The sequence below is a fragment of the Besnoitia besnoiti genome, chromosome II (assembly GCF_002563875.1).
Source record: "Besnoitia besnoiti strain Bb-Ger1 chromosome II, whole genome shotgun sequence".
Taxonomy (NCBI): Eukaryota; Apicomplexa; class Conoidasida; order Eucoccidiorida; family Sarcocystidae; genus Besnoitia; species Besnoitia besnoiti.
This window is the reverse complement of record NC_042357.1, coordinates 1,213,323-1,232,023: the sequence shown is the minus strand read 5'-3', so window position 1 is coordinate 1,232,023 and position 18,701 is coordinate 1,213,323. Positions and strand designations below refer to the sequence as shown.

General features: G+C 57.4%; 1 protein-coding gene and 2 non-coding genes across 3 annotated transcripts; 1 reads left to right on the top strand and 2 right to left on the bottom strand.

The window, feature by feature from the left end:
- Window positions 1-840: 840 nt before the first annotated feature.
- BESB_041360 lies at window positions 841-911 on the bottom strand. Its single transcript has one exon. It is a non-coding gene; the product is annotated as a tRNA-Gly (tRNA).
- An 896-nt stretch (window positions 912-1,807) lies between these two features.
- BESB_041350 lies at window positions 1,808-1,878 on the bottom strand. The gene has a single exon. It is a non-coding gene; the product is annotated as a tRNA-Gly (tRNA).
- Window positions 1,879-4,339: 2,461 nt separating this feature from the next.
- Window positions 4,340-13,002, top strand: BESB_035300 (uncharacterized protein; the record flags this gene model as incomplete). The annotated part of the gene is made up of 13 exons (XM_029362116.1): window positions 4,340-5,122; window positions 5,750-6,184; window positions 6,712-6,966; window positions 7,245-7,463; window positions 7,800-7,907; window positions 8,198-9,286; window positions 9,617-9,808; window positions 10,200-10,452; window positions 10,492-10,615; window positions 10,945-11,208; window positions 11,236-11,872; window positions 12,335-12,607; window positions 12,919-13,002. 13 exons carry the CDS (start codon window positions 4,340-4,342, stop codon window positions 13,000-13,002), a joined length of 4,716 nt encoding a protein of 1,571 aa, XP_029221081.1.
- Window positions 13,003-18,701: the final 5,699 nt, after the last annotated feature.

Sequence of the window (18,701 nt, the reverse complement as noted above, 5' to 3'; positions counted from 1 at the left end):
TGGCTGTCTCGCCAACGGGGAACTTGACCAAGAAGCGGTTCACCGCAGAAAACACGGGCAACCAGTGGAGTTAGAAGGCCCCCAGAGGGCGCCGTGGGACGAACAGAGGAACCGCAGGCGACAGAAGGGATGGTGAATTGTCTTTGCCGAAGCGTGTTCACTATGTGGAATAGCGGGGAGGCAGAGACAGACGCTGCGATCACCTCTGTGTACCTTAGCAGCTCACACCCAGGTGTTCCCTTTGAAAACAGACACCGGTCGGCGCCGACAGCTGAGGCGTCCCTTTGCACGGGTCTCAATACGCAGAACTGGCCTGGTCTCTACAGCAGAAACAGGATTTACAGAAAGTGTAGACAGTAGTATTTACAGATACCTGCAACGACCGGCGACGCATATCTAGACCCCCGCCGCAGCTCGAAAAACTGTGTGACGATCCCGCTTGCCTCCCTTGACGTTATATACTTATATATATATATATACATATATATATATATATATATATATATATATATATATATATATATATATATATATATATATACAGGGGCACGTACAGACACTGTGAGACGGGGTTAGCTGCGTGGGGCATGCAAGTAATATCTCGTCTCAGCACGCCTTTAAATCCAAGTACGGAGCCACAAGCGCATCTGTTGGCCATTTTTACAATCTCCCAACTGGGAATATCCCACTGAATGCGCTGTGCGGACAACACTAGCTGCTTACGTCTTGTGCGACGCGGCTAGCATCGACGGAATCTGCTGCGGGCGGCACGTTGATATGCGGTGGAAAATAACAAGGATTCGCCCCTGCAAATAGCAAGGCAGGTGAGGACAAACAATGTGCGTTTGCCGGGAATCGAACCCGGGTCACCTCGATGGCAACGAGGTATTCTACCACTAGACCACAAACGCGCACTTCGGCATACAGAGATGCTGACTGCTCATAGCTGCCGTGGCCTGCCGGCAACTATGTTGCCCAAACGGTCTCAGCTCGTATGAGCGCAGAAGAGCAACTGAAACCTTTGGCTTAGTATGCCTACATCTTCAGCAGCATGTGTGTGGCGGAAGGGTTTTCTGGAGATCTCATCGGCGCAACACTGAACCAAATTTTTCGCGTGCATCCCAGAACAGTAGTTCTATCTGCGCCGTCCGACGCTCAAAAAGCGTGACAACACAAGTAACGCAGTATGACAGAACAACTGCGGCTGCCGGGAACCGAACCCGGGTCACCTCGATGGCAACGAGGTATTCTACCACTAGGCCACAAACGCCCGCCCCTTCTCCAGCTGTAGTTATTTAACTACTGCTTGGATGTCTGGCTTAGTTTTATATCTACTTTACTGTAGCCAACGCTTTCCTCGGTTATGTACTACCATGGGGACAGATGAGTTTCTGGGGTGCTACAGTCATTACAAATCTCCTTTCACCAATACCATATTTAGTACCTTGGTTACTCGGTGGATACTATGTATCTGATGTAACATTAAAACAATTCTTTGTTGCACGTGCCGAAGGATATCAGCATTGCGTGCGACCGCAAACGCGATCGTTTGACAGAAGTGCCGCGGCTAGACCAGCACAGGTCTGGCTGGTTAAAATCGAGGTGACGGCTGTAGAGCCCCCGAGGCATCCGATTAGTAAAAGCGGAAGACGCCTCAGAAGGCGATTCATCGTGCACGTAGATGGCGGATGGCACAGCTTGACCTGGCGTCTGCGAGCATCAGCAGAACGCGTATTATTTAAACATTCGCAGTACCGTGGACGGGAGAAATGTACGGACTACGAATGCTACACTCACAAGCGAAAAGTGCGTTTGCCGGGAATCGAACCCGGGTCACCTCGATGGCAACGAGGTATTCTACCACTAGACCACAAACGCGACGGTGAGAGGGAAGAGTTCTCGGTAAATGTATTATACAGTAGCTTCTCCCTGAGGAAGCGATCGATTTCGGAGGAGAGTATCTTTGCGCAACGACGGCGCCCGAGAACAGCGAACAGTATCAAGCGACAGCCTTGGTTAACATAACAACATAGAAGATAAAGCTGGATTACGTTCAAACTTTACACTGGATACGTTTCAATGTTAAATTATTGACGGCCGGCTCTTACTCCGAACAAGGGAAGCCTCGGGACTCGACACCATTATCCTGTGAGAAAGGAATGGACATATAGCAGAAATCAGTCGGCACTGCGTGGAAGAGCCTGCCTAGCGTCGCGTAGTTCACGAAGCAGTGAGGTTTCCTCGGTTGAATTCTTGCACCAAGATAACTTCGTACCACTAATTCTATGTGTGGGTAAATCCTATCAAACAAAATGCCGTTGGCAAGGGCATTAAACCAATTGAGCAATATGGTGCAGAGGGACCGAACTGTATCCAGACGTTCTTAACCTAGTTTTACAGGCGTTGTCGCCTTCCGTGCTCAGCCCCCCTGCCAGCCTGATGAGTATGCGCAAGAGTGGGCAAACAAGCGGGTAAACCCTGCGGGATCCCTGCGAAGTAGGTGTAGTTCAGCCTTCGTTTGTGTGGTGCGCTCTCTAAGTTATTCGTCTTTTTTTGATCCGTGCTTTCTTGGACTGCTTCGAATCTGAACCACAAGAGCCTGAGACGTACTGAATTCGTACGGGCCTCAAGTGTCCTGAGCTGACACAAATACATGCAAATATGCAAATAAGGTGGCTGACGATGGATTCCTGCGTGCTCTGGTGGCCGGAATATCGACGCTTCTCCCAGTTTTTCACTAGATTCACGTGGCTTTCCTTTTGGTTCTCTGCTGCTCTCCTCGACATCCTCCTTGCCTTGAAGCGCGTCCAGGTCGGCGAGCACCAGGCCCACCACACACCGTCCTTCTGTGCTATAGGGCATAAGCAACCTGACCTTCTATTACCCTATGCCATTAGAATCGTTCTCAGAAGTGCGTATGCCAGAGATGCGGTTCGGTTTCTGCAAAGATCGCACCGGCTTGCCTTGGTCCGAATTGCCACGAGATGTGTGACGTGCGTCGAGGATACGTTGGAGGAGCGGGAGACACAGCAGTCAGCATGTCTTCAAAAGCGCTGCTGGGAGACTCTGCATCTCCTGTGACTTTCGTTCGCAAATCAACCTTGTGCCCACTGTCGTCCTCATTCAAACTGTGCTCTTCGTTTCCCTCTGAAAGTCCCCGCTTCCTCTTCTTCTGCGAGGATTGACTGCGAAACAAGGCACCCGCGCCTCTGCCAGCGTATGTACCCCGCGACCAGAGGCTCTCGTGTCAGCCGTTAAGCGTTCGTCTAACTTTCCTACTCGATTTTTCTCCTCCTCTCGGCTTTGTCTCTGTTTTTTGTCTTTTACTCCGTGCGTTGCTTATTGGTCTCCAGCACTGCACATCTCACGAGGTATCATCCCGAGTTCTTCTGAGAAGTACGAGCATGCACGCAACAGCATCCCGCAAACGAGACCCCAACGCGATTTCCATTCTTGCTCTCTTGGCGTTGCGTTGATTGACGACTTTCTTTCCAGCATTGTTTTCCATTTTCTTGAGTCACGGATCTCCTGTCGGTCCGTCTGGTCTTTTTTTTGCCCCATACTAGGGAAATTTCGCGGTGGCCTCCCACCGTATCTGCGCGTGTGAACATGCGAGCACGCGTACATGCGCAGAAATATGCACATGTATTTTCGAGTGTACATAAGAGGATATGCAGTCCTAAGTATTCTCCACGAGGCACTACCTGCGTAGAGAGGTCTTTTCTATTTTCTTGCTGCCAATTTTCCCAGGCGGAAGGGCCTGAACGGCGTACTCGCTGCTGCCTACGCGTGGGCCGTGATAAGCGGGCCTCGATGCGCCGCACACGCCACCCAGGGCGACTTATCCCTTCATTTGCCTCCATTTTGCCACTTTCCAATTGGAGGGTGAGTCTCTATTGACACTGTTAACCACTCTGCAGCCTCGATCGATCATGAATTGACATCGCCGCTGGCAGGGGCGCCGTGTGTCTCATGCGCGCTGTGGCCCTCTCTGTCTGCGGAAGGGAGTTGCCGTCGATCCGTCCCCCGTGGAGCCCGCCGCCTTCCTCGCTCTACTTTCCTGTGAACGATGAATTATTCCGTTTTTCCAGAAAACAGGACAGGCCCAGGTTGTTTCCTTCTTTCACTTCCACGTCCTGTGAGGCGGAGCGGCTTTTGCCGCGCTCGGTAGCTTCCCAGGGCCTCCGCCCGGAATTCACGTCTCTACTGCCTCGTGGTTCCACTCTGCAAATCGGAGAGGAGAGGAGGCGCTCGCTCTCCGTCGCGTCGTGGTCAGGGAGCTCCCTCGCGGCGTCTCTCGTCTCCTCTCAGCCGCGTCTTCTCTCCCAATTGCGCCGCGATGGAGAACTTTGAAGAGGCCGTTCAGTTGGTCTTCGCGCCACCGATGGCCTCTCAGTCGGAGAAGGTGCGGAGGGAGCGAGCTCAGGCCTACTTGGATGAGATCCTGGCGTCTCCAGACTGCGGTATGCATCTTCTGCAGTGGCTCCCGAACTTGGTCTCGGTTGAGGCGCGCTTCTGGACTCTGCAGACGCTGTTAAATTCCGTCATGCCGGCGTCCTCCTCGCCTCCTCAGCGACAGGCGATCCGCGAAGGGCTGCTGGCTCATTTTGTCCTCAATCGTCTTCTCTCCGCGGGCGCGTCGGCTCCGCCTTCGCGGCTCCCTTCCTCGGCGTCTGCCGCTCTGTCCGGCTTGGGCGGCAGCGGCCCGGCTGAGGCCTCGGCGGAGAGACGTGAAGGCGGGGCGGGGGCTGTGGGGTCGCGGCCGGAGGAGAGCTTGGAGGCGGCGCTGAAGAAGGCACGGTCGCCAGAGGACACTGCCGTCAAAAACAAGACGGCGCTTCTCCTGGTGCGCCTCGTTCAAATCGACTTCCCCACAGTCTGGCCCTCAGCCTTCTCCGACCTCCAGCGCCTCTTCGCCGTCGCTGTCGAGGCGGCGGCGAGTCTCCCGTCCGCCGCGGAGGTGCGCGAGGCTGGCGCGAGTGCAGGACCGCTCGCAACGAAGCAAGTCGCGGTGTTTGACGGCGTCGAGATGTGCCTCAGAGTGCTCCTGGTGCTGCATCAAGAGGTCGTGGAAGATCCGGTCTCTCCTAGAGAAGATGACCAAGCGCGGCGAGATGCAGAGGTGAGACCCAAGAGAAAAGGAGAGCGAGAAAGGCCCCGGAACCTTTGACAGAGAACGAGACGGAAGCAAAACTGAGACGGGGGACGGCCCGCGTGACGGCGAGGGGAGGGAGGGGGGGGCGGGGAGAAGGGGAAGTCAGGGCGACTGCAAGGGCGCGGGTCGGTGCGTCCGGAGCCGAATTGGGTGAATAATAGAGACATGGGGACCTGGGCGAGGCACGAGGCGGCGGCGGCCGCTGAAGGAAGCGTCATAGCAGAAGCCGCCACTGTGAATAAACGGGCGATGAGGAGAGTCGAGGGCGAGGGAAGACTAGCCGCTTGGAGGCATCAAGTTCGGAGCTGGCTGGGGGAGGGGGCCGTAGGATACGGGCGCGAGGACAGCAGGGCGCGAGATGGAAGAGAAGAGGGGGGAGTGGACGAGGGCGAGCTGGGCTCTACAGCGAGCCGAGATGCGCCGCGAAAGAAGAAAAGCAGACAAGAAAGAATCAGGCCAGTAGCGCAGGCAGTACAAACTCGGCTTGGACATCTGTACGTAGATGTGGGCACGGAATTGCTGACTTCTGTGAGAGGTCTTCTCGTACTTGCTTTCGAGTGTGTCGTCTGTTTTCTGTTTTTTGGTTGTTTTCAGATCCGGGCGACGCTTCGTCAGTATTTTGCGTCGCCGGAGCCTTCGTCCGCGGCCTCGCTGGGGTCGAACGTCTCCTTCTCGCCGCTTCTTCTTCAGCTTCTGAAATTGCCTGCCGTTAGAGAGGACGCCTCGATGCTTCGCTTGACCTGCGAAATCATTGGGCGCTACATCGGCTACATGGACCTCCTCCTGCCGCCCTCGACGTGGAACGGCGCGCAGGGCTCCACCGCCCAAGCCGAGAGCAAGACGCGGCCGCCGACCGCGGTCGGAGAGGTGGACGACGACGGAGAGCCCGCGACAGAGGGCACCCTGGTTCACATTCTCCTTGAGACTTGGCTGACCTGCTCCTGCGAAGAGGCCGGCAACGCAGTCGTCGCGTTCGCCCACAAAAAGATGGACGCTGAAACTAAAGCGCGACTTCTGTCCAGAATGGGGGTACGCTGTGCGGAAACCGCTACCGCCATGTGTATATGCCTGAAGCTGTCTACGCAATATATATATATATATATATATGTATATGATGTGATGGATGCAGAGAGAAAAAGAGAGCGCAGGCGTGCAAGTTACAGTGCGTATGTATGTACGCGTACTTTAAAAACATTTATATCGAATAACTATGTTTTCCTGGGGCGTCTCCACCAGTGAGGCGCCTTGATACGGAACGAGGTGTGCTCCCGATCCTTCCACTGCTTCCAACGCAGGCGCCCACGCAGATGCACCATGTAAAGTCCAGTGAGGTGGCGGCCTCCTGCAGTTGTGAAGAACTTGGCTGTCTGCATTTCAGTTCCGGAGTCATTTTCGGTTTTCCAAGAACCCCGTTCGCCGCCGCTGCGGCTGTGTGACGTCTCTGCGAGCGCACGACCCTGCGACGAGGGACTAGGGCCGCGACTGTCTGTTCACTTTGTGGCTTGCCGCGCGTGACCTGCACGTCGCCGTTGAGACTCGCGTTTTTGTCTCCGCAGCTGGCAGAAGCGCTCCGGGCCTGCACGCAGCAGGTGGCGCAGCGTCCCGAGCTGGTTGCGGGTTTCGCCTCGTTGGTCGGCGCGACGGCGGCCGCCTTTCTCGAGGCTGCGCACACGCTGAAGCAGCGCGAAAAGGAGGGCCGCGCCTCCCCCGCGCGCACCGCGCAGCTCGAGTCGGAGCCCACGTCCGGCGCGGGGCTGCAGAAGCGGAAAAGTGCAGCCGCTGGAAAGGACGTCGGCAAAGCGGCACTCATGGTGAGCACTGGGGCGGGGGGCGGTTGCGGGATGCGAAAGCAAGAGAGAATGGCCTGAGACCTGCGAGGCCTGCCGCGGCCTCCCTGTTATCCTCTGGTGACAAGAGGTGGAAGCGAACCGTGGCCTTCTTCGGCGTATGCGTATGCGGCGGAGGTCCTTCGGACTCTCTTCCTCTGTCTCTCTCTGGGGTCTTTGTTTCCCTCTCCCTCTACTCTGTGGCGAGATCGGGGCCTTCTCGCGCGACCTCAGGCTCCTCGTTGACTTTTTTTTTTTGCAAGGCCTGGCAACGCGTCGACCTGCTTCTGCCTGTGATAGCGGAGCTCTTCGCTTGCCCCGTCGTCGACATTGCGTTCCGCGTGGAGCCCTTTTTATCTCTCTTCTGCAACAAAACGAAGCTGCAGCCGGACCTGCAGAAGGCCGCCTGCTTGAGCGACTTCGCGACCTCGCACTCGCTCTCGCCGTTCCTAACCAACATGCTGCAGCTCCTCTTCCAGAAGGTACGGAGGCGAGGGGGAGGAGGCGGGGGAGGGGGGGCGGAGCCTCAAGCGCCGCCGCATGCGTAGGCGCCGTCACATGCACATGCGCCTTTCTGTGTGTCTCTCTCCTCGTGCGTCTCCTTTCTCGCCCTCTCCGACTCGGTCTCCGCCAGGCTCTGCCACCCTGCGTCGAAGTATTTCTCTCTCGTGCACCTTTCACAGATTTAGGGCCTGTGTGTGCTTAGACAGGCATGCTTTCAAAGTGTATTCGTGTCTGTGGAGGCTGCTCGCTCGCATGCAGGCATGCACTCTGCACTGTTTAGGGTTCTCTCTTTCTGCTTCGGCGTTTTTCTGCAGGTCGTCGCGCTGCAGTCGTTCGAGGAAGTTGACGTCGAGGAGAAGGGGGTCCCCGCAGACGACGAGTCAGAGGATGAAGAGGCGGTGAAACTTCAAGAGTACAGCGAGGTAAGCGAACGTTGCCTGAGAAGCGGGATTCCTCTGTGATCTTCTCCAATGCTTACACGCCGCGCGTGCATGAATATATATATATATATGTCCATATATATCCATATTCATACGTATGGGGATCTAGAGTCACGAGGAGCGACTGCGAGCAGCTGTGACGGCTTCTGTGTGGCAGCGTGCCGCGTTTCAGTCGCTGGTAGCCGTGCGAGGGTGCTGCGGTGTGTTTCGTTTCCGCGAGAGGCCTTCCTGCCTCCACGCCGAATCGTGTGCGTCGGTTGCTATCTGCACAGCTCGCCAGCCAGCTCTACAAGCGCGTTTTTTTGGTTCACCTCGCGCACTCGTTTACCTGGCTCCAGGAGATGGTCGCGTCGGTCTGCAAGCGTCTGGCCGTCTCGGCTTCGGCCTCGCCGCTGTCGCCGCTGCCCTCGTCCCAGTCGCTGGAGGCCGCGTCTCCTTCGTCGCCGGGGTCGCCGCTGTCGGCGAGCATTCCGGCGGCGGTGTGGCGGGAGGTTGGGGCTGCGCTGCAGCTTCTTCTGCTCTCTGCAGAGCCCATCAAGGATCTGTCTCGGGACTTGAAAGATCTGTCGCATCCGCTCGCCTGTTGTCTCCTCTCACTCGTACAAACTGACGCCTTGTTTCGCTTCTCCTCGGCGAGCGCGACGCCGCCTCCAGGCGTCCGCATTCTTCTCCTCTCAGTTCTCGTGCGCTTCGCGCCTTTCTTTTCTCACCGCCCCGAATTTCTGCCGACTGCGCTGCAGTTCCTGCTGGGCCCTGCGTGCCTCAACATCCCCGCGGCGTCGCTCTCCGCAGGGCTGCCGCACAAACGGGGCGACAGTCTGAAGAAGCAGCAGAGGCGCCTTTCGTGCGTCGCCGGTCGCAGCTGCCTCTCGCTCCTGCGGTTTTTGAAAAACACCCAGCCGCAGGTCAACGCCTTCACCGTGGACATTCTCCAGGTTTTCCAAACAGAAAAGTGCCTCGACATCCCTCATCCGGCGCTCCGCCGGTCACCCTCGTCGCCTGTGTTCGCGGCCTTCCCCAGCGACGGCGCGGCCGAAAGAGAACTCGAAAAAACTGGCGCCGCGCGGGTACCCAACAAACTCTTCACTGTCGACGACCAGCAGTTGCTCTTCGAGGCGGCGGGTGTCCTTCTCGGCTCCAGGTGTACGTACAGCGCAGACCGCGGAGGCCCCGGGGCGGGTGGCGAGGCCGAAGCCCCGCCGGCTAGTGCAGGCGACGCAACGCGAAAAACCGCCAATGGATTTTTTTCCGCGAACGAGGAGCTTTCTGTAAAGACTGGAACCGGGCTCAGACAAGACGAAAAGATGCACCTCCTGCACCAGCTGCTGCAGCATCTCGTCCCCGCCTTTGATACTTCCAAGGTGAGAGTCGTGCGTACTCCTGAAAGCGTTCAAGAGAGAACCCCCCCCCCCCCCCCCGCCACACATACATACATAGAAGCAGGTCTATCGTCGTCAAGGCGCATGCTAGCGCTCGTATGAACCACTGAGCGAATCCAAAGAAGAAACAATCAGCGAGCAGGGGAGTTGTCTGAGCGTGGGTCTATCTTCACATGCACACGAACATATGTAGAACTATATATAACCCTAAAACCTATATATATCTATAGGTATGGATATTTAAGCAGATAAGGTGAGTTTCTCGGGTCACGCCTTCTACGTGCGCTGAAAATTTTGCGTCTGGTTCCTCAGCTCTCGGAGATCTCGACGCCTGAAGACGCGGCCTGCTCGGCTTTGTGGTGGGCGCGGACGTGCAACGCGGTTGCGTCGCTCACCAAGTCTTTTCCTTCATGCGTAGGCGACGGAGGCGCGTCCGCGCCGACCGGCGACCGCGCGCGGGAAGTCTGGCGCGAGGCTTTCCAGCATATCTCCTACGCGACGCAGGTGAGAAAAGGCGCCTCGCGACCCCTCAGCGTCAAGTCGATCTGTATAATTTGCACAACATATGTTATATATATATATATAGATATAGATATACAAGTATATCTATATATGTTAATATATTCTGGTTGGCGGCGCATCTGGCCAACTGGATAAGCGGATAAGCGCATGTGTGTGTGTGCGGAGGCTTTCCAGTTCCAGACGAAACACCTCGCGAGGAAGAGGGGGAGGGAGGAGGAAGAAGGCCAAAAACGTCAAGTGAAGCGGTCAAGACGGGCCCTTCTGTTGCGCCGTCCGTGTAAGGCCTGCAGAGCATGCAGGTGCGTCTCTCCGGCGCGCTGGGCTTACGGATGGCAGTTTTCTCGCGGCTTGTCCTTGAGTTTGCGCGCTGCAGGTGGTGTTGTCGACGTCACTCCGCCCCGAGATCTCGCGGGTGTTTTTGTTCTCGCCTTTTTTTCACTCCTTCGTCTTTCTTCTGCGCCGCGGCCTGCATCTCCTCGCGCTCGACATCCTTCCTGTCATGTCCGCGACGCTTCCGCTCCTCTACGAGGCGCTGCCCTCTCCGTGTCCTTCGGCTGCATCCACGCGCGGCTTCGAGGAGGACTGCGAGGCAGTGAGAAAATTGTTCGCGCCCGCGGCGGCAGCCGGTGCGGGAACTCTGCCTGGAGTCGGCGCGGGCTCCGCAGCGCCTTGCACGCCGCAGGGCAGCGGCGCGCAGCTCGCCAGCCTCGTCACGTATTTTCTCGTCACGCTCAAGGAGAAGACGCTCGCCGTCCATGGAGGGTTCCTCAGCGAGGAGCTCCTGAGGAAGTGAGTGACTCGACGCAGCGGTGGAGGCCAAGCAGAAGAGTTCGATAGATTATCTGCGAATTTTCCATATAAAAATATATCTACCACGTTTCGTGTTCCCTGTGTCAGCGCAGCGACCCTGAGGAGGAAAAGGGCAGGCACAGGCCGGGCGAGTAGAACCGGCACCGTCGCGGAGCCTGGCAGAACAGGCGAGAGGAAGAGGCACTTAAGCGCATTTGGCGCCGGTTGGCGGCGAAACGCACTCGAAAAGTTCCCGCTGAGCGGTGTCTAGACAGCGTCGAGCTCGAGAGATGGTGCGTGTGTGTAGTGCGTGCGATGTCTTTTTTCAGCATTTTTTGGCGTCATTTCGCTCTGTGGTGGCTGGCGGGCTCGGACTCGCCCGAGTTCCTCCGCGACCAGGCGGAGCTTCAGGAGCAGCTCACGCTTCTTCTATGCACGGTCGGAAAGGAGACGCCCTCCCTCCTCGCGGCGTTTGTTTCGCCTCAGCCGGTCTCCGCGTCGGCGTGTCTGGCGGCAGCCAGCAGCTTGGGCGCGCGGGTCGCGGCGAGCGCCTCGCCCTCGCCGTCGCCCTCCTCCGCGGCGTCGTTTCGCCTGTCGGGTGGCGCCGAGGTCTTCTGCAGCGCGGTGAACCGGGAAGTGTTTGTCCGCGGGCTGCAGGATTACCAGCAGCAGCTCCTGAATTCTCTCTGTTCGGCCGCGCAGTCTCCGACCGCGCCGGCACCGGCGTCTCACCTGTCTCTGGATCGCGGCGTGATTGCGGCGGGCCTGTCTCACTGCGATTCGGCGAATCTCTTTCTCGCGAGTTTGCTTGAGCTCTTCGCGCCGGCAGGCATTCCGTCTGCCTCCGCGGCGTGCCGCTTCCGCGACGACCAGGATCTCGCTCACGCCTCGCGCGTCGGCGTCTCCTGCTTCCTGCTTTACTCAGTCTCCGCGGCGAGCGCGCGCAACTCCCTCGCGGCTCTCTACGCGCTGCAGGCCTGGCTCTTCGTCCTCCACTATCTGCTGGATGCCGCTCCCGCGGTGCCCTCGCTTCCCTGCCTCGCTCAGATTCAAGCACTCTTCAAGCAGCAGCACGCGAGAGAGAGACAGCCCGCGGAGGCCGCGCCGTCCGCGAGCCCCCTGCATGTGCCTTCGCCCGACGCGCAAGGCAAAGCCGCTGAGGAGCTGCTTCGCGTGCTCCCAGCCCAGGAGGTGTTCGCGGCAACATGTTCACTCCTCCTGCGCCTCGACGTCGCCGCAGACGCTCAACAAGTTCGCGTAAGGCTCAGTCAGAGCGCGACAGGTGCCGTCCGCGCGCCGTCTGCCTGGACAGGCGACCGGGACACGGGGGGATAGGGGTTGGGGTGGGGGAGGGGGGGGGGGAGACGCAGAGGGCAAGTGAAATGTGGGAGAGATATTTTTATATAAAAAATTAGCTAATAATCTAATTCGGCTGTTGATGTTGTGTTCCTCCCCGACCGCATAATAACCACCTACATTCAGGTTTCACCTAGTGAGCGATGTGTGTGTGTGAGCGGGTGTCCATATATGTATATATATACCTATATATATACCTGTATATAGATATATAGATGCAGGTATTGCGAAATGCTAAAGCCGTCGTGCGCTGCCCTGGATATGTAGCCGTGGAGGCGGGCATGGCAGCCGCGCGCATATCTCCCTGCACCCCGGCGTACGCATCTACCCGTTTAGTCCCATTTTTCCTTTTTTTCGGCACAGGTGCTGAGCGACGTTTGCAATCTGTGGCGTCTCTTCGTTCTGGGGCCTGGCGGAGGCGCGAGCGCCTGCGTCAATGTGAATCGCCCGGGGGGTGCGTCTTCCCTCTGTGCGCTCGCTTCCTTTCTGCCGCACTTCTTCCAGCCTGTCCAACGTCTTCTCTTCTCCTCGCTCTCCAACGCGCTCTACGGGTTCACTGCGCAGCGCGACGCGCGCGGAGCGCCAGCCGAGGAGCTCACGCAGGCCGCCTCGCAAGCAGCCGCGGCTCTCGTTCAGGTAAACGCGGGAAAACGGTGCCTTGAGACGCGCGTGGGGCGAATTAGAAGACGGCAGGCTGAGTTGGCACATCGACAGAAGTGAGGAGTCTCGCATAAGTGTATATACAGAAATATCTTGATATTTGTAAATGTATATATTTTATATGTAGAGTTGCTTCTCTGCTGGTGGCTATCCACTACAGACGTGTGCGGGTGTCTGTGTCGTTCTTTGTCGAGTTGCATGCCCCCTTCCATGGCCGTTTTTGTAGTATTTCGTCTCGCTACCATTGCCTCGTTGCCTGCGGCGTGTGTGGCTGTTTTTCTCTGCAGAATCTCGTCGAGACTGCAGACCTCCGCGCAGGGAAAGAAAATGTCCGCCAGTGGATCCTCGCTCAGCGCCGCCAGGAAAAATAGTCTTCCTCAGCTGCATGCGAGCGTCCGCGGACTGCAGACTAAAGAACGCAGTCTCAGAACCAAGCATGAAGCTGACACTCCTCTCCCTCTGTTTATCTCTCTCTCTTCTCCCTCGCTTTCTCTCATGGAAATCGAGCCTCCTTTCTCCGGCGCTGGGAGCGCGATGGAACTGAACCGCCTCTCTGCGGGGCCCGAAGACCGGTGGCTCTCTGGGCGTGGCGCTGTCCTTCCGCTGTATGTATCTAGGCCTGGTTTGGTTGTTTGTCCTCGGCTTGACGCACACAGACAACACAAAGCCGCGCAATCCTACGGGCTGCCTCCTCTGGGGCCAAGACCGAGAGGCGCAGAGGTTCGAGAGCGCCAAAAAAAATACGAGGGACGATGTCGTCTTTGTTGCACGTCTCGCTATGGCACCCTTTTTTTCGCCGTTTTGGCTGCCTCTTCTCGCGCTTGGCTCTCTCTCAGCACAAAGATGAAAATATGTGCGGGACCCTTGAACCCGGGTTGCAAGGAGGCGAAGGTCGCAGACGGCCGTTTGGGCTTGCGAAAGTGAGCGCGCTTCTCCGCGGGCTTTGTCCCCGTCTTCTCCTGGAGGGGCGCCTCACGCGGAAGCAGGGAAGAAGGTTCAGGTTTCCACGGTTGTGTAGATGAGCAGTCATGTTCGCAGTCATGTTCGATTTTCTGCAGCTGCGGGTGCGAGGGGGGCACGCGGGCAGCGGCAGAGACACCATTGCGCAGGTTCTCCACGCCTTTTGTTCTTGTTTCCGGATTTGAAACAGAGTGCTTGTGTATCTCCGAACCAGGGAAGCTATGTGAGCTTCCCGATGACGGCACTGGTGTACAAAAGACGTAGAGGCTTGTTTGCAAATATTTTTACACTCTACATATGGAAACGTGGCTGCGCAGACAGATGCAGGAATGCATGCGCAAGACGGTTTTGCAGGTTTTTTCGCCCGACCGGAATGATTGGCGAGCCGGTACAACCTTCGGGCGGGATGTTCGCTGCAAGCGATTGTCGGGGTGCTTCGGGCGAGTCGAATGTGGCTCGGGTGCAGGCGTTTTTCAAGGCAAGAATGCAATAGACTACGGAACTGCAGGCCGGAGGCTCCACTTAGGTTGAGGACACAGGGGTTCCGTAGATGTAAGGCTAGGTGCTGAAGTGCATAGAGTACGAACCAGAAAAACGATTTATTCCCTCGCGTTGCGCACACTTGCGTGTGTGCAGACACACCAGCCACGACAGACGTGTTGCACGAAGTGCTGCAGTTCATGCAGAGGGGACGCAGCTACAACGCGGATAGACGTGACTGAATACACATTTTAACTTCCTCAAAGGCATGAAAAGCGTTAGACCACGTTGCCCGAGTCGGCGGCACTCGAAGCATCTGTAGGATTAAGCGCACCTGGCCCTTGCGGCTGAAGCGCCTCTGTCACCACGAAACAGGCCGACCGGCGTGTTGTCAAATGCGGGAAAGACCGCGTCTAGCCCTCTCTTCAGTGTGACTTGTTGAATCTACACGACTGCCTCTTCCCCACGTGCGTTCGGCTTACATCGAAAACGGCGACAGTTGGGTGCTCCATCAAATACGAATGGCCCCCCCCCCCCCCCCCCAACTCCCCCCCGACTGAGGGCAGTCACTCACAATGGGAGAACCTTTACGAAGTAGGAATGAGCGTAGAAATCACCACGAAAGAGGGAGCCAGTCGGTAAGCACCCGTAACCAGCTGTGGACTGTATCTATTACGTTCTGCACTTTTTTACTGGGTATGAATCTTATCAGAGATCTGTTCTTTCGATGCCAAAGCACGGCACGCAGCGTCGCTTCCACGAAGCGGCAGGCTCGTCCTCAGAACTGAAGGCGAATGCAAGACAGACCACAAACGCAGTCGTGCTGCCAGGAAGACCGCTGCTTGTCACTCAAATCCCTTGAGCTGCATCCACTTTGGCTTTTTCTAATCGTAGATGGAGTCTGTGGGCGTCCTTCTCTTTCGAGATCAGTAAGCATGCTTACTTGATGCCGTCTTTTAGTCCTACGTACACTCGGATGTATCGCACACTTCCACACGCCAACAGCATTTTTCGGAGGCTGTTTTGGAGGATTTCCTGTTGCATGACGCCACCGTACGGCGTTCCACCCTTCCACAATTTTGGCGGCAGTTGCAAGGATACATTTCACTGCGTGCGCTCCGAGTCCCGCACGCACCTCGCGGAAAAATATTCTCACGGCCACTATGCTATGGAATGTCGTCCCCCTTTCCGCCTAGAAATCTGCGTAAGGGGAGTGCCGCATGCGTCTCGCAGCGAAGAAGTGAATGTCGAGCGACTTGGAGAACGGAGGAATTTGGGAGCCCATCGCACCTACAGGAACGCAATCCAGCAACGAGGCTACTGAGCTTGCTCACGCTTCTATTCTCTGTTGCATCAGACTAGCGCTGTGCCCATATAGGCTATCGGTATCCGTGCAGAAGATCCTGCTGGGACGTGCTGTCCGCTGCCTACCCGTGAGTCGCCATTCCTGGCAAGGCAGTGTGTGCCTGTGTTGGCGATAACTGCAGAGGCACACAAATCAGTTGTCGCGCGCCGAACGGTGTCAGGTCTGGGGCCAGTGTAAGCCTGACCGCTTGGGTGCAATGAGGTTTACCAGTGGACGTGACCGCCGCTACATCCCGAGTATCTTTTCAAGAGGACACCGCACGAGGCACGTAGTGGCTCGCGTCGCGAGGAAAACCGGGTCCAGAGGGCCTTTCCGCGTTTGAGTGTGTGCGGAACGTGGTCCGAGGCAGTTCCGTTGCCGTAGGGTCGTGGACAGTAAAACGTGTGGATTTGGGGGAGGCAAAAGAAACGGCAGTCCAACGCCCGCTCCAGCGGTGAGTTCGCCGCATGGAAGGACCGATGGTTCACGTGCCTCGTCTCCTGAGTACGCTGCGTGGTGCGTGGCAAGGGTCGCGGTAGCAGGCTGCAGCCGCACCAGGAAACCCGACATTGCTGGGTGGACGCCCTTGAAGCCGCTGCGCACAGCAGGCGTGTTCTGGTCAAGCGCCGGCTGCGAGCAGCAGGCGCTTGCTGCCGTGGCACAGGGCGTCCTCGCGCGCTCCTTTTCTTTCTTCCCATCGCACAGGGTACTCGGCCTGCAGTCTCCTTCGAACTGGTCTTTCGAGAGCTGTTCAGGCGCTGTCGTGGCTCGCACGACAGAAAACAGAAATTCCGCCGGGTTTCGTTCGGTATTTTTGCCTTTCTGTCCGGAAGGCCGACAGGAGCGGCGTGCCGGGGAGTGCGTTGTCAGCCTGTCAATTCGTGCACAACCGCCGACGGAAGCAGCCCAGCGTCCCTGCCAGCGGGGCGAGGAGAAGGTTTCACAGCGAGGCATCACCTCCCCTGCTGCCGCTGTGAGCGTGCGTCCGGCAGTTTCTTTCCATTTTGGCTTTCCGAAGCTTCTGTGCGGACGCGTGTGGACGCGATTTTGTTTGCTGAGTGTCTGTTTCACCGTTTCGAGTCGCTGATTGAGGAGGCTGCGCTCCAGGGCCGCGTCGTCAAGCGAGGCGTCAGCCCACGCGTGTGTCGCAACTGATGCTCTCCTCTGGCTACTTGCCCAGCATCTCTCCCGTGTTGTTGAACCGGTGGCTTTCTCTTCCCCCAAAATCACGGGGCCTGCGGCGGTCCATTCAGGGTGAGTGGTAAGCGGACGTTTGCTTACATGGCTGCGGCTGCGGTCGGTTTTTCCCGACAATCCCCCATCTCTAGCACTGTCCACGTTCATACGCACGCGCGGCCAAATCGGCGTGAGAAAATCGAACGCTGGCAACGTGTGCTGCTGCTGCGGGAGCGTGCGTGCTGTAACGCAGAGTAGCCTGGTCAGGTACAGTGGGCGTACCCACCCTCGCCGCTGTTTTCCTCGCGAGCTGCAACGCGTATGGGTGTTTTCTTCCACACGTTGGTCCGTGTCTACCGTTCACTGAGCCGGTTTCTCCACCTCACAAAATGCTTCAGGCAGCTCGCACCGGTACGCGCGACCCATAGCTGCTATCCACAACCCGCCGACCGGGGGGAAGCCGACAGTCGTAGTAGGCCCGTGCCGCCCGCGCAGATACGTGGGCGTCGCGAACGAACCCCTCCCAACGTCGAGACATCAGAGAGGAGGATCAAAGCAGGAGTAAGCTGGAAGCCAAGCGTGTGACGTGTTCGAACGCGTTGCGAGCTGACAAGCGCCTTTCATGGCCTTCCGCCACTTTTCTCGTTCCAGAAGAGGAAGCTTCCGTGGTCGCCAACCTCCGGCGAGCACCCCCCGAGGTTTTTCACATCTTCCGCCTGACTCTTCACCGAGTTGCGTACACTCCAGGGATAAAGAAATGCCCCGGATCGACTAGGCAGAGCTGAAAGTCATTCTGCGGCGCGATTTTGTCTCGTCTCCCGCCTAGGTCATCCTCCTCTCACCTTGTCGGCGAAGGACCGGGCTGACGTCCCTCAGTGGAAGTGGTGAACTCCGCCCGGCTGTTGCAGCGTGAGTTTGGGAAATAGTTGGGGTGTTTTTGAATAGCTCATTTGAACAGAGGACCCATGTATTGTTGAAGGGAAAAGAGTCGGCGTAAGCGGGAAAAAGTGTCGCTGAACCGGTCCATGGCGCGGAGCCGCGGCGCAGAAAAGTGCGGAGCGCGGCAGTTTCTTTGCGTCTCTTTCCATAGTGTTGTCCTTCTTTTCTCCTACTGCGCTTTGCTATTCGTGAGGATAAGCGTGCGATTTTCACTTGCAATCGTTTCCTGTTCGACGCCATCTCATTTCCTTCTCCGTGGTAATCGCATCGAATTAGTTCGTCGCGGAAAAAATCTAGGGAGACGGGTGCGCGCCCGCGTGCTTCACCGGTCCTTTTCTTTACGTCCACAGTGGAGGGCGACTGCAACCAATAAAGCGGGCAAAGTTTGCGCTAGTTTTGCGTGGATAATCGCGAAGAAAGGCAGAGTGGAGAGCGCTGAAGGTGACAAGAACTCGCGAGTCTTGCATGGCGAAGATCTGTAGCCGCTCCGCCGTCGCGTTTCACGTTTCGTCTGCGTGCGAGAGGCGACTTTCGGCCTAGGGACGGAATCTGTCGCAGGCGAGGGACTTTTGATGACTGGCCTGCGAGCCTTTTTCGTAGGCCTTCGTAGGGGACCGTCCTGCGAGGGCATGAGGTGGAGAGGCACCTTCGTGCGGGTGTTCAGTGATGACCCGTGCATTTTGGAGGGAGAGGTAGCGGCTAGTGTGAGATTTTGTGTCGCGTGTGCTCACAACACGAGGGGGAATCTCTGCAGTTTCCTCCTCGACGACGCGCGTGTATTCCGCCTCGCGCCGGGTTTCCACCTCAGCGGCGGCGGCCGTATATTATCTGCCTCGCGCTCTTCGGCAAAAAGGCCAAAGTTCACATTCGTTTGACACGTCCTCTCTGCACGTCGTGGGAAACGATTTGTGGCGCCTGCAGCTCGTGGGGTTTGGGGGTTGCGAAGGTCGGCGCGCACGGTTCCTGCTTCGCTGCCACTCTTGCGCCTCTCGTGGCGGTGCGTCCGTCGTCGCCTGTTTCGCGGCCTGCTTCTCTTGGGTGGGAAAGTGAGTTGTGTCTCTGTGAAGCCAGTTCCCGCCGTTTTTCTCTTTCTTCGCGGCTCGAAGTCTGGGCGAGAGGCGCGTTTCGTGTAGACTCTGTCCGCCTCTAGAGAGACCGTGTGCCTGCGCG